Here is a 15,050-nt window from a genome sequence, read left to right on the forward strand (position 1 = left end):
GTTTGATAAGTGCCAAAATGTACTTATTTTGTGTATGTAAATAGTGGCACTTATCGATACTTTTGTTAATACCGTTTGAATAATTCCTCGTTTTGTGTATAAATACGTATACTTTGTGAATAGTTGTATTTTCATATACTTTTATACCATTTGATAGTTTTTCCTTTGTTTTTATAGGTATTCATGCTTATTGGAGCCTTGAGGAATAAAGTGTCAAAGGCACGGCTTCGATTTCGCAATTTCGGTGAAAGCCCGCTTAGCCACCATCAAGCGGACTTCCAAAGACTCAAAGTAAGGATGACCAAAATCATCATTTTGGGTTCCATTCATTCATTATTGGATAGAGCATTGAATAAGCTTTCCAACGCTTCGAACCGGGCGCAATTCGGAGTTACGGTTCTCGAGTTATGGCGAAAACAAAATCTGGTTTTTAGCAGACTCCGCTAAGCGGAGGGGGTCCGCTGAGCGGAGCTCCAGCGGAGCAAATCAGCGTCTGGATGCAATTGAGTCCGCTGAGCGGAGGGGGTCCGCTAAGCGGACCTGCTAAGACAGCAGCTCGTTAAAAGGGGCAAAAATCACATTTTTAGGTCATGGTTTTGGGTATTTTTGAGTCCCAACACCATCAACTTCATTCTTAGAGTAGAATTGGCTTAGAAAACATCTTCGGAGGTTGCATTAGGATGATCGGGGGTGGATTGAGCATCGAACGGAGCTGACAAATCGGGAGATCTTCGGTTCATTTCTCTTCTTCTTTGTGTATTTCTCTTTGGTTGGGTTTGTTTGTATATTTACTTGAATTTTATGCATATTTACCGATTATAATGTTATATTTAACTTGCTTTACAAATCTGTGTTGATGTTATCCTGGATTTTTGTTCTATGCTGGGGATTTGGGTTGCTTTAGAGATAAACTTCTTGAATCCTTATCTAGGATGATAATCTGTTGGTTCTGAACTCTAGAGATAGATTTAGAGCTAGCATTCACTGTGGGTATCTGTACTTAATGCTTTCGTGTTTGAGCGGCGTGCGAGAGATCGCCGACGCGAGAACACGGATGTTCTCGTGACTTTGCGTTAGAGATAACCTTAGTTGTGAGATGATCTCGTTTGTGCTCCAGAGATGGACGCTTATGTGAGAGATACGTGATGACATAGATGAGTATCGTAGGTTGAGTATAACGGGTTGGTAAGTGTATGTTTGTGAAGAGTGAATATATTTACATTCCTGATAAGTTATTTCTCTTCTAAGAATGTGCTTATTCTTTTCCTGTCTATATCTTTGTTTACTTTTTGCTCATTAAAACCCAAGCTCAAAACCGTAGAAACTGTTGAATGGCATCTCTCCATCTCTGTGGACGATAATTCCTGGATCAATATTTCCAAATCTTTTTTGTTGCTTGCCCTATACTGCATTCAACAGTGGTTCCTCGCCATTCATCAGCTCCTCTTTCGTGAAGCGAGCGTCGAGGTCGACTGAGCTGACGTTGGTCGGTTACTGATGATCTTTTCGAGGAGGCTTGTCTTCGGCTCTTGGTTTCTTGTTGGAATTGGAGGGAGGAGCGATCAGTTGCAAGCCTTTCATCGACGTATCGAATATCCTCCTGGCTGCTTCGATGTCGATGTTGATGGTGGCTACTCGTCCCCTTTTTGTGTAGAACTTCATCTTTAGGTGCACGGTCAAGGGAACGGCGGTGAGTTCAGCTAAAGTAGGGCGTCCGATGATGCAGTTGTAGAGGTTCTTGCAGTCGATTACCAGAAACCGCGTTTTGACCTGTCTGGAAGCTTCTCCTTCCCCGAAAGTGACGATCAGTTCGACGTATCCCCAGGGTTTGGTGGTTGCCCCGTTGAAGCCCTAGAGGTCGGAGCCTACATACGGAGTAAGGTGGGAGCCGTCCAACTTGAGGGTTTTGAAGAGATGGGAGTACATGATGTTGATGTTGTAGAAAGTACAAGTCAAATGTAAGTATTTTGTATTATCGTATCCACAGGGATTGGAGCGATATCAAAACCGTTCAACAATTTCTATAGTTCTAAGCATAGAGTTTCAAATTTGTTTGGTTGAAAGTTACGGAAAGTAAAAATGCGTAAATAACGAAAGATAAGTTTCAGAGGAAAAGACTTGTTGGGAATTGGTTTTCATCCACCGATTCAATATGTAAATCTTAGATCAGTTATACATAATGTATGCTTGTTTCAATATCATCACGTATTGCTCACAACAAAGTTCATGTCTAAACGTTTGTTGAGATTTCTACCTTATGGTTTAATCGACGATTTCTCAGCCTATTAAACGATACGGTAGCATTAAGTTTCAATACTTGAAGTGAATATTAAACCTAAATCTATGTCTAGTATTTAGAGTTTAATAGTTGTTATCTTGGATCGAGATTAGAATCGTATTTGTCAATATCAATTCAATCCATGAAATAAACGGTAAAACGAAGATAACAACGATAATGATTCAAACATATATTATATATAACGCCATGATTAAAGAAAATACATACTGTTTCGGTGAACTACGACCAATCCCAACAAGAGAGGGATTTAGCTACTCATGGTAGTTTGAAGAACAATGGAAGATTTGAGTTGGAACGACATCAATGACGATTTCCCGACTCTCGATGTATCTCCAGCTCCCTCTCCCTAAAAACCTCTATTCCTACTTCTATTATATCAGTATTACAAGATAAAAAGTGAATATATACTTCTGAACTGGTTTCTGCTCCTTTTATAGCTGTTCTGGCCGCCTGAGTTCGCTACGCGAACAGAAGTTCGCTGCAGCGAATGCCTTGCTTCATTGTTAAGTCTTTGTTGAACCGCCAGAGTTCGCTACGCGAAGGGTATTTCGCTGCAGCGAATGTTTTCTTTAGCTTTAAGAAATTCAAATCTTCTAGAAACCGCCAAAGTTCGCTACAGCGAAATATGGTTCGCTGCAGCGAATATACTTCGCTTCTACTCGCTGCTAGCAAAACTGGAAGGTTTGATTCTGACTTCGTTCGCTACAGCGAAATAAGGTTCGCTGCAGCGAATCGGGCCTTCGCTACCATTCGCTACCTTTCGCTGCAGCGAATGACCTGTTTTCTGGACTTTTGCCTTTGAGTGCCTGGAGTTCGCTACAGCGAAATATAGTTCGCTGCAGCGAAAGTCCTGTTTTCTGGTTTTTGCTTTAATACTATAACCTGCACAAATGCAAACTAAACCAAGTAATTTTGCACAATGATACTTTATTCAATAGTTGAGGGTTTTTATGTGAGAAATATGTTAAATAAGTAAGATAAGTGCTATGTTATAATAAGTCATTTTAGCATGAATAAAGCACTTATCAGATGTCGACTGAGCTCCCCTCGTCAATCAAGACTCGTCGGACGTCGAAATTCGCCATCCTTGCTCGAACGAGCAGGGGGATCGTGGCATTTGAGGCTCCGCCGGGGAGCTCTTCTAGATAGAAGGTGATTGGGTCTGATTTGCCTCTGAACTTCTGGAGGGTTGGGCCGAGATCTGAGTTGGGTGTGATCAGCTCGTCAAACTTCCTTTTTAGTGAGCTGATCGTGAGTGAACCTGGATCCCCGCCATTGGAGATGACCATTGCGGTCGGGAATCCTTCCCATGTGCTGAAAGCGGATGTTACTCCAACTGAAGGTATGAAATCCTCTGGTCGGGTAACGGACAGAGCAACTTCCAGTGGTCGGCTGTCTGGTGAATTGTCATTGTCAGAGTTCCTCGGACCCTCTCTCCGAGATGGTTCTCCCTTCTTCGTGTATTTAGACAGGCGACCCTCTTTGATCAGAGTTTCAATGGCATTTTTGAGGTGTATGCATTCGTCGGTTAGATGCCCGTGGCTCTTGTGATATTTGCAGTACTTGGATTTGTCAGTTCCCGGCCTGGTGGGATTTGGCCTTGGGGGTTTGACATTGGACTTTTTGAACTCGGTATTCTGGCATTCGAGCAGAATACGCTCGCGCGGGGCGTTCAAGGGGGTGTAGTTATTGAAACGACCAGATGGTCCTCGGTGCTCTTTCGCGTCGCTGGACCTGTCGTCTCTCCTTTTTTCGTTCCCCCGGCTCGAGCTGCGGGCAGCGTCGTTGCCCCTTGAAGCTTTCTTCACGGCCGCTTCGCCTTCCTCGAAAGCAATGTAAGCTTGGGCTTTGAGGAGGAGGGCGTTCATGGTGCGGACTTTCTCAATTTTGATGGCCTTCTTGAAGTCGCTTCCTGGGAGGAGTCCTCGTTCGAGGAGATACCTTTTCATATGGTCGGTCGTCTGGACCTGGACGGCTTCTTTGTTGAACCTGTCGAGGTATTCTCGGAGGGGCTCGTCGGCACCCTGGATGACAGCTTCGAGGGTCGCTTCGGATTTTGGTTGTCGGCGAGAGGCTGTGAAGTGGTTGGAGAAAAGCTTCTTGAGTTTCGCCCAAGAGTGGATGGAGTTGGGAGGAAGATTCCTGTACCAGGTCATTGCTCCCTTTCTCAGTGTGGTCGGGAAGATCCGGCATTTGATGGACCCTCGGACCACGTGGTAGTCCATGACGGCTTTGATGCTCCGAATATGATCGTCGGGGTCCGTGGTTCCATCGTAAAGGTCTAGGGTCGGAGGTTTCTCCATTCCTCGGGGCAGGCGGGCACGCAGGATTTCTTCCGACAGAGGGCTGCGGAAGGCTTCCTCGTCACTTGGTCCGGGGGAGGTCGAATGCCCTCCGCGGTAACTGTGTTTTCGTCGAGGTTTCCCTTATGATTTTCCAGATGTTTTACGATTGTCCTCGGGAGAGTGACGTTCGTGGGGTTTCGGTGAAGTCTTGGTGGGACCCCGGTGATCTTGTCCGGGAGAATGGTTTTCAGTTTCTTGCACCTCAGGGTTCTGGTTCTTCCTGCTCTTTCGCGAAGGAGAGCGTGAGTAGGATCTTCGACGACGGTGCCTCCTGGGTGGAGAGCGCGATGAAGAGGGCGATTGGTGTCGATGCCTCCTTGGTGGAGAACGAGAGCAGGACGAGGAACGCGATCGGTGGCGTCTCCGCGGGGTAGATCGCGATCGTCGTTTTCTTTCCAGCCTGTTGATCCGCTCACTTTGTTATTGGATGAGGCGGTTGGTCTTTATGAGGGCCGCGAGCAGAAGGACGGTTGTGGATTCAGCATCCTCGGGGATATCGACTTGTTCTTGGTCGTCTTCATACTGGGCCCCCCTCCTCTAGGAGGTGTGGGTGAAGGACGAGGCTGGCTGTCCGTCTCTGGAGTCAACTTCGTTGACCTGGGCGCGAGGTTGCTCTGGCCTGTTATGGACTTGGGACTGCCCGTTCCTATTGTTTTGAACCAGAGCGAGCTCGTTCCTATTGTTCTGAACTTGCTCGTTCCCACCGTTTTGAGCTTGCTCGTCGTTTTGAGGTTGCTCGTTCTGAGTTTGCCGTCTCCTGCTAGGTTGGGAGGTTTCATGCCTCGGTCTTTCTTGCCCGTCAGCAGTGAGCTGTTGTCCCTCCCGCCGATGTCGATTCGTCCCTTTGGGGGAGGAGCCTTGAATGAGATCGTCCAGGTGCAAGGGATCAGGATTTGGGCGGTTGTTGCTGTTGTTGTTGCCAGCCATGACGATCGTAGGACGGATTAGCTTTGTTCTTTGTTCGTTAAAGAAGGGGAAGCTTGTTTCCCACAGACGGCGCCACTGATCGTACCTGATCAGAAGGATCGTCAAAGCCTGCTCGGAAGTTGGGTCTTCGTGAAGTAAAGGGGGGGTGTACCTGCAAGGTACTCCGATGCCAAAGTGAGAAGATGAGCAAAGGAGATAGGGATGGCAATGGACAGGGTTTGGGCAAGGTACTATAGTACCCGTCCCCATACCCGCAGTTTAAAAAAATCCCCGTACCCGAGCCCAAACCCGCGGGTATCAATATTCATGCCTGTACCCGTACCCTGTGGGTACCTCAATGCTCATACCCGTACCCGTTTACCCGCATTTATAGTAAAATTAAATCGTTTAATTACAAAATATCATATCATTTAAGTTTTAACAATATTAAAAAAATTATGTATGTTATTGTTGAGTTAAGAAACAAATAAACACTTTTATTAAAATGTGTAATGATTTAATAGCGATATATTTTAAAAAAAATTAGAATCATGAATTTTTATATAATAATATAAATGACATTATAGAAATATGTAGTGTGGGTATGGGGCGGGTTGGGTAGTAAGGTACCCGTGCCCGCACCCATACCCGCATATTTTAATGGGTAATTACCCGTGCCCATACCCATTTTTATGGGTATTTACCCTACCCGATATAGGGTTTTTTATGGGTACCCACTAGGGATGGGCCAAATTTCCATCCCTAAAAGGAGAGCAAGTACCAGCTAAAGGTTAGAAAGAAGTGAATACCTGACCCTCTAGTGAAAGAGGGTATTTATAGCCCTCAGCGCTGGGCCATGATCTCGCTATTTGGGTTGGTTGTCCAGGCCCAATTAGGAGACTGCCAGGTTTCCTAGGCGGAAATATCAGAGGTGCGTGAGTGCCCTCTGTCCTGGTTAACCGCTCCGAAGTTTACGGGAGACGCGGTCTTTTAGGGACCACGTGGACTCCGCGTTACTCGGGGGGTTGAATATGAAGGAGCCCTACGAGGAGCAGGGTCCTCGGCAGAGAGGATGCTCGCGGGGAGCATCCATGCCGGGCGTCGGGCAGCTCGCGGGGAGCATTATGCCGGGCGCGGTGGAGACGAGCATTCCACTGCTATTCATGGGGCATGGAGTGGTTTGGACCAGCCAGGCTAAGTGGGCCGAAAGTAGATTGGGCCGAATCTTGGCCCAATCCAGAACAATTTCCATATATAGAATATTGATGGTATAAAAGATTGATGATATTTTTATTGAATAATTGTGTGAAATTATTTTATATTGTTTTTTAAAGTTGTTTTAAAAAAATCATAGAAAGGTATAATAAATTTTAAGAAAAGTCGCATGAAATCTAAAATATATTAGAAAAAATTACAAACTTAAAATATTATATTAAAATACGTTTTTATATAAAAACTTAAAATATATTTTATAAATGCTATAAACAGATTTGATTTATATCCATATATAAACTAGAATGAAATTATTGACTTCAAATTGGATTTGTCATTGAATTAATTACTAAATAAAGTTATGATCAAAGAAATTTCAGTATATATAAAAGAACCTATCTTGCAAACGCTAACCCTAAAACAACAATTGGAATCATAGTGTTTGAAAAGAAAATAGTTACTATTATATTATCAGATTCCAATTGTTTTTTCCTCTCTTTATTGTTCTGATAGTCTCTGTAGTTGCGTGCGCACAGAATGTATAATTGGCGATCGGAATCCAATCAACGACCTACAGATAATCGATATCGCTAAATTTGCTATTACAGAGTACAACAAGCTAACTCGGTTGAAGCTAAAACTCAAGAGTGTGATCAAGAGTGAAGTTCAAATTATCTCAGGAAGGAACTACCGTCTCATCTTTTCCGCATGTGACAGTTCCGGTTATAATGTTCATCAAGCTGTTGTATATGAGTCATTGCAGCATTCCAAGAAACTCACTTCTTTTGTACCTTCTAATTGTTTTGTATCTACTAACAATTAGACGTATTAATATTATGTATTACTATTACAGTTTATACCAATAAAAGCTTTTATTTTTATATCATAAATTCATAATGGATTGTAGATCTAAATTTATGATATAGTATATGTGCAAACTTCCTTATGGTTATCCTTGTCTAGAAAGTCGATGAGTTTTTTCAATAAAATTGACATAAAGTGAGTCATACATAATCCCTTCAACCAATTGGATTCTCCACATCAGGGCTGGCCCAAGCCCTAGGCAAGCGAGGCTATCGCCTTAGGCCTCAAATTTGCGAGCCCTTTAATAGGTCTTAAATGCAGAAAAATTAGGTCTCAACTTCTATATAATAAATAAGTGGTTCACAAAAGATAGCATTAAATACAATGACATAGTGGTGAATGATCTTAACAAATATATTTTGATACACGGGTTCGAATCTTATTGTGGCCTTTAAAACAAATTTTATAATTATTTATACAATAATGTTAATTAATAATAATAAAAACTATATATGTATATATAGTTTAAATTTAATTAATTATTATTTTTAATATAATTTAAATCAAGTTTTGCCTTAGGCCTCAAAACGCGTTGGGCCGGCCCTGCTCCACATACGGATGTACATAGATACGACGAGAGTAAGGATTTTATTATCATCTACGGTATAAGTGTCATAGGCGTGTTAGACATTGATTCAAAAGAGTATCAAAGCAAAGAAAAAACATTTTTTTAAGGGACACTTGTCTGATTTTACCGACCCATATTGTACGAATGTCATACAAGATCGGACACTGATGTGCGTCGGACACTGCAACACCCTAGAGGTGTATACGTGCTTCATAGCTTACACCACTTATCAAACAAACTTGCTAATACAAGGGTAAAACAATATATATTGCTGATAGTTTTGAAGTGTAAACTTATATTTCAAGATCTGTTAACAATAACTTCAGATTCCTTAATCCTAAACAATGCTCTTAAAAATCACCAACATTTATTTACCTTGAAGAAGGAGTCAATGGAGCAAAGGTTGTCCTTGTATTAGCACCCTTCTTCTTGTATTAGGACCCTTCTTAACCAACTCTGGTTGTATTTTGACTCGTTGTTTAACATTAGATGGAATAATAAGAGGTGGTGAGGGCAAACACTTTTCATTGTAACGTGAACTCATGTTCTGAATACTATTATTCTATTATATATATTCTTTAATCTATGTAAGATAAAGCAAAACCGTTCATGAGTCATTTATAATTTGTGTAATTGATTTTTTCTCCAAACTGTAGGTCATTCTAAAAAATAAGTGGGTTGCAAGGGAATGTGGGAATCCCCACATACCTTTTCAACTCACTTATTTTCTAGAATCTGACATACAATTTCGAAAAAAAGTCAAATTACATAAATTATAAATAATTGAACGCCTTTGCTTTATCTTGCATAAATTAAAAAATATACATAATCTAATAGTAATCAAGACATAGGTTCATGAAAACTTTTTGCTCTCATCACCTTTAATTGTTTCATGTAATTGTTCCATAATTTGTTCATGAAGAATGGGAAAATGTCGAAAACCATAATTTGATCGAAGCACCTAACAACAAAATATGTATAAATTAATTAATTTTCTTAGTTAGCTAAACTACCTAATTAAATCTAATTGCCAAAGTATTTACGAGGGAATCTAAAAAGGAGACGATTAATTAACTATAAGCATAACTATTATTTTTGACATTTTTGTAGTAAAACAAAATAAAAATACTGAAAATTAAATAAGCTAAACCTAAATGAAGAAAGAAAACAAAGAAAACCTCACCATCAGTATTGAGGAACATGGTTGAAGATGGATTCATTGTGAGTTTTGTGTGATGTCAGAAGGAAGAATGGGAAATTGGTGCGTGTAGTGGTGTCCTCTTTTTTGAATGAAACATGGTGTTATGTAGTGATGGTAGCAAGACTCAATATTTATGTGTGTGAGGGTGGAGAATTTTGAGGGAGTGGAGATTGACTGAGAAAACAGTGTAATCACTCAAAGTTGAAGGATAGAAAAACACTTAGAAAGGGGGGGGTTTGAATAAGTGTGGCTTTAAAAACTTGACAGATAAAAATAAATTGCACAGATATTTTTATCCTGGTTCGTTGTTAACTAAACTACTCCAGTCCACCCCCGCAGAGATGATTTACCTCAACTGAGGATTTAATCCACTAATCGCACGGATTACAATGGTTTTCCACTTAGTCAGCAACTAAGTCTTCCAGAGTCTTCTGATCACACACTGATCACTCCAGGAACAACTGCTTAGATACCCTCTAAGACTTTTCTAGAGTATACTGATCCACACGATCACTCTAGTTACAACCTGCTTAGATAACCTCTAAGACTTCCTAGAGTATTCTGATCCACACGATCACTCTAGTTCCTTACAACTTAATGTAATCAATTCTAAGAGTATTACAAATGCTTCTTAAAAGCGATAATCACAAACTGTGATATTTCTCTTAACGTTTAAGCTTAATCTCACTAATATATTACAACAGCAATGTAGTGAGCTTTGATGAAGATGAAGATTCTGAGCTTTGAATTTGAACAGCGTTTCAGCAAGTTTAATATGAGTTGTTTTGGTGCAGAATCGTTAACCTTGCTTCTCATCAGAACTTCATATTTATAGGCGTTGGAGAAGATGACCGTTGAGTGCATTTAATGCTTTGCGTGTTCCGTACAGCATCGCATTTAATGTTATACGCTTTTGTCAACTACCTCGAGCCTTGTTCACGCTGTGTCTACTGACGTAGCCTTTAGTAGCTTTTAACGTTCCTTTTGTCAGTCAGCGTAGCTTGCCACTTGTACTTCCTTCTGATCTGATGTTTGTGAATACAACGTTTGAATATCATCAGAGTCAAACAGCTTGGTGCATAGCATCTTCTGATCTTCTGACCTTGAAGTGCTTCTGAGCGTGATACCATCAGAACTTCAGTGCTTCTGTTCTCTTGTTCTTCTGATGCTTCCATAGACCCATGTTCTGATTCTGCTTCGACCATCTTCTGATGTCTTGCCAGACCATGTTCTGATGTTGCATGCTGAACCCTTTGAGACAAAGCTTCTGAGCGCTGAATTATGCATACTCTTTATATATTTCCTGAAAAGGAAATTGCATTGGATTAGAGTACCATATTATCTTAAGCAAAATTCATATTATTTGTTATCATCAAAACTAAGATAATTGATCAGAACAAATCTTGTTCTAACAATCTCCCCCTTTTTGATGATGACAAAAACATATATAAATGATATGAATTTGCGATCAGAAAGAACAGACGGCAAAAGACAAATTACACAGCTATAGCATAAGCATATGAATATGTCTCCCCCTGAGATTAACAATCTCCCCCTGAGATAAATAATCTCCCCCTGAAATAAATACTCGAAGAACTTTAATAAAAGACTTCCCTGATTATTTCGGTAGAGACGATCATATAAGCTTCTGTCTTCAGAGAATTCATAGCTTCTGACTTCTGCTTCCATTGGACAGCTTCAGAACTAGAATTTCTTTAGATCCCTAGAACACTCACAGCTTCTGATTCCTGCTTCCATCTAGGACAGCTTCAGAACTTGAATTTCTTTGATCTTCTGACCATTCACAGCTTCTGATTTCTGCTTCCATTTAGGACAGCTTCAGAACTTGAATTTCTTTGATCTTCAGAACATTCACAGCTTCTGATTTCTGCTTCTCTCGGATAGCTTCAGAGCTTTGAAATTCTACCAACATCACTTCATGCTAGATTTGTATCAGAACATTGTTGAATGTACCAGAGCATCATCAGAGCATCTCTACATCCTGAAATGTTACAGAACAAAAACTAAACGACAAAAGTCAGCATGAACGAGTTAGAACATAAAATATATATTCGAACACATTATATGTATCAGAGCCATATAGGCTAAAATAATGTATCAGAGCAAATAGAATTTTGTCAAAGCAAATAGACAGATATGGATTAAATTCTATTTTCAGTGCTTCTGATTTCTGAAGCTTGATAGCACTCAGCTTGCTTCAGTTTCCATGGTTTTGCTTCTTGTGTTTGCTTTGAAGATTTTCTTCACTTCTTTATACCTGCAAAACACTTAAACCATATAGAACTTGCAGTTCTTGTTAGTGAATGTGTGGGAGCTTTACCCAGCAACTGATAGATTAATCAAATCATTTATCATTTATCTTCTCCCCCTTTTTGTCATAACATCAAAAAGAATATTTCAAAAGATTCAGATGAATAAAACGACAAATAAAAACACTGGAATGTAAAAACAAAGAAACTTTTCATTGATAATCAAAAGATATTACAAAAGGTTCCTATGTTTAACAAGATGAGAAACATTCCTAGCAAATACATAAAAAGTCATCCCAAGAGGAAATGACTACAAAAATTAAAAACAGCACCCTAGCAGGACACACTCTGTGTCAACCCATCAAGAATCCCTGTGGACTCTTGTCTTCCAGACTAGAACCTCCACTGTAGGAGAGATCCAAGTGACCAAAGAGGAAGAGAGGGACAGTTCACAGACAGAGAGCTAATGTTGCAAACGGGGCTTTCCCTTAACATAGAAGTTAAGAATATCATTCTTAACCTCCTCCCATAACTCAAGAAAGTCTTCTGTCTTTGGGTGAAAGTTGATAACAACATCAAAGAAGAGGTCTGACTTGAGAGGTATTAGGAGAGCCATCCCGAGATATGCAGAGATCTGTCGCCTTTGAGTCATAGATCTTCAACAGGCTTAGGGTGAACGCTAGGTTTGAGCTAGGAATTTTTTAAAAAAAATTTGTTTGAGCAAGAGACGAAAACGGAAGAGAGAGAGAAAAACTTGATGAGGAATGCAAAGAGATAGAGAAAGAGAACACAGATAGAGTGTAAAAAGGAGAAAATATATGAGGGAAGGAGAAGCGTTTGAAGAGTATTTAAAAAAGAATAAAATGAAACGAATGATGAATAGCATTTAATGTTACGTGACATGAGGAGAGATAATAAAGACAAATGAGGTGACTAGCACAGTTACCTATGGTCGGCATCCCTTCAACTGCACGCGCGCTTATCCATGAATAGTAACGACAGGTTTACCATCCCGAGATAAAACGTTACAGCTGTTTTGCTTTAAAAGAGGTTCTGAATCAACTTAGACAATGAAACGTTAGTAATAACCGAATCATAATTTCTAAAAGATTTCAATCAGAACTTCTGATTTTAAAAAAAATTCACATTCATTTCAGAAGATACTCATACGTAAGAACTTCTCATCTTCTCATTCTGGGCATAAATCCATACTGATGTTCTTCAGAATGAACTTAAACCTATCTTCAGCCAGGGGTTTTGTAAAGATATCAGCCCATTGATGGTCTGTATCCACAAAGTTTAAAGATATAACACCCTTCTGAACATAGTCCCTTATGAAATGATGTTTAATCTCAATATGTTTAGCTTTTGAATGAAGAATAGGATTCTTAGATAAACATATAGCAGAAGTATTATACAGAATATAGGAATGTTACTCTCAAATATCTGATAATCTTCCAGCTGACTCTTCATCCAGAGCATCTGTGTACTGCAACCAGCAGCAGCGACATATTCTGCTTCTGTCGTTGATAGAGCAATAGTTGCTTGCTTCTTGCTATACCAGGAGATCAAATGACTTCCAAGAAATTGGCAACTTCCTGAAGTACTCTTTCTTTCAATTCTGTCTCCAGCATAGTCAGCATCGCAGAATCCTACTAAGTTGTATTCTTTAGATTTTCTGTAAACTAAGCCAACATTAGTAGTACCTTTCAGATACCTTAGAATTCTCTTAACAGTAGTTAAATGAGATTCTCTAGGATCTGATTGGAATCTAGCACACAAACAAACACTGAACAGAATGTCAGGTCTAGAAGCAGTCAGATATAGAAGAGATCCAATCATACCTCTGTATAACTTCTGATCTACCTTCTTACTTACCTCATCCTTACCTAGGATGCATGTTGGATGCATAGGAGTTTTGGCTTCTTTGCAGTCTAGAAGATTAAACTTCTTCAGAAGTTCCTTCACATACTTGGTTTGGTGAACATACGTTCCTTCTGATGTTTGATTTATTTGTATTCCAAGGAAATACTTGAGTTCTCCCATCATGCTCATTTCAAACTCAGCCTGCATAGACTCAGCAAACTCCTTTCCAAGTGTAGCATTAGATGTTCCAAAAATAATATCATCTACATATATTTGACAAATTAAAATATCCCTTTTAAAGGTTTTACAAAAGAGAGTAGTGTCCACTTTTCCTCTAGTGAAACCATTATCCAGAAGGAAAGAACTTAAGCGTTCATACCAAGCTCTGGGAGCTTGTTTCAATCCATATAACGATTTCTTTAATTTAAAAACATGATTAGGAGACATAGAGTCTTCAAAACCAGGAGGTTGATGGACATAAACTTCTTCATCTATATAACCATTTAAGAAGGCACTCTTAACATCCATTTGATAGAGAGTGATGTTATGTTGAGTGGCAAATGAAATTAATAGACGAATAGATTCTAACCTGGCCACTGGTGCAAAGGTTTCTGTATAGTCAATCCCTTCTTGCTGACTATAACCCTGAGCCACCAGTCTGGCTTTGTTCCTTACCACTTCACCTTTCTCACTGAGCTTGTTTCTGAAGACCCATTTTGTACCGATTATATTGAATCCATCTGGTCTAGGAACAAGATCCCAAACATCATTCCTTGTAAACTGATTTAGTTCTTCTTGCATGGCAATTATCCAGTCTGGATCTTCTAGAGCTTGATCAACAGAAGTTGGCTCGATCAAAGATACAAGACCTAATTGACAATCTGCATTGTTCTTAAGGAATGCTCTTGTTCTGATGGGATCATCCTTCTTTCCAAGAATGACATCTTCTGAGTGACCAGAGATGAGTCTGGATGATCTTCTGACAGATGGTTCTTCAGAAATGCTTAGATTCTCCAGAGAAGCTGATACTTGATCTTCAGATTCTTTGCTTCTGAGAAGCTCTGCTTCTGATGCGTTGCTTCTTGGCTCAACAACTTCTGATATATCAATATTCCAATCTGCAAAATTATCAAACTGCTTTGGTTTTTCAGAACCAAGCTTATCATCAAACCTGATATTGATTGATTCTTCTACAATCAAAGTTTCAGTATTGTATACTCTGTAGCCTTTTGAGCGTTCAGAATATCCAAGAAGGAAACATTTTTGTGCTTTGGAATCAAACTTACCAAGATGATCTTTAGTGTTCAGAATAAAGCATACACATCCAAAAGGATGGAAATATGAAATGTTGGGCTTTCTATTCTTCCACAATTCATAAGGAGTCTTATTTAGAATAGGTCTGATAGAGATTCTATTCTGAATATAGCATGCAGTGTTTATTGCTTCTGCCCAGAAATGCTTAGCCATATTGGTTTCATTGATCATGGTTCTGGCCATTTCTTGCAGAGTCCTATTCTTT

The 15,050-nt window shown here is 39.9% G+C and overlaps 1 protein-coding gene across 1 annotated transcript; it reads right to left on the minus strand.

Annotated features, from left to right (window-relative positions):
* Window positions 1-3,324: 3,324 nt before the first annotated feature.
* On the minus strand, window positions 3,325-4,602 carry LOC131635272 (uncharacterized). The gene has a single exon (XM_058905885.1). The coding sequence runs from the start codon at window positions 4,600-4,602 to the stop codon at window positions 3,325-3,327; it is 1,278 nt and encodes a 425-aa protein (XP_058761868.1).
* Window positions 4,603-15,050: the final 10,448 nt, after the last annotated feature.

This window comes from Vicia villosa, unplaced genomic scaffold (genome assembly GCF_029867415.1).
Source record: "Vicia villosa cultivar HV-30 ecotype Madison, WI unplaced genomic scaffold, Vvil1.0 ctg.001462F_1_1, whole genome shotgun sequence".
NCBI lineage: Eukaryota > Viridiplantae > Streptophyta > Magnoliopsida > Fabales > Fabaceae > Vicia > Vicia villosa.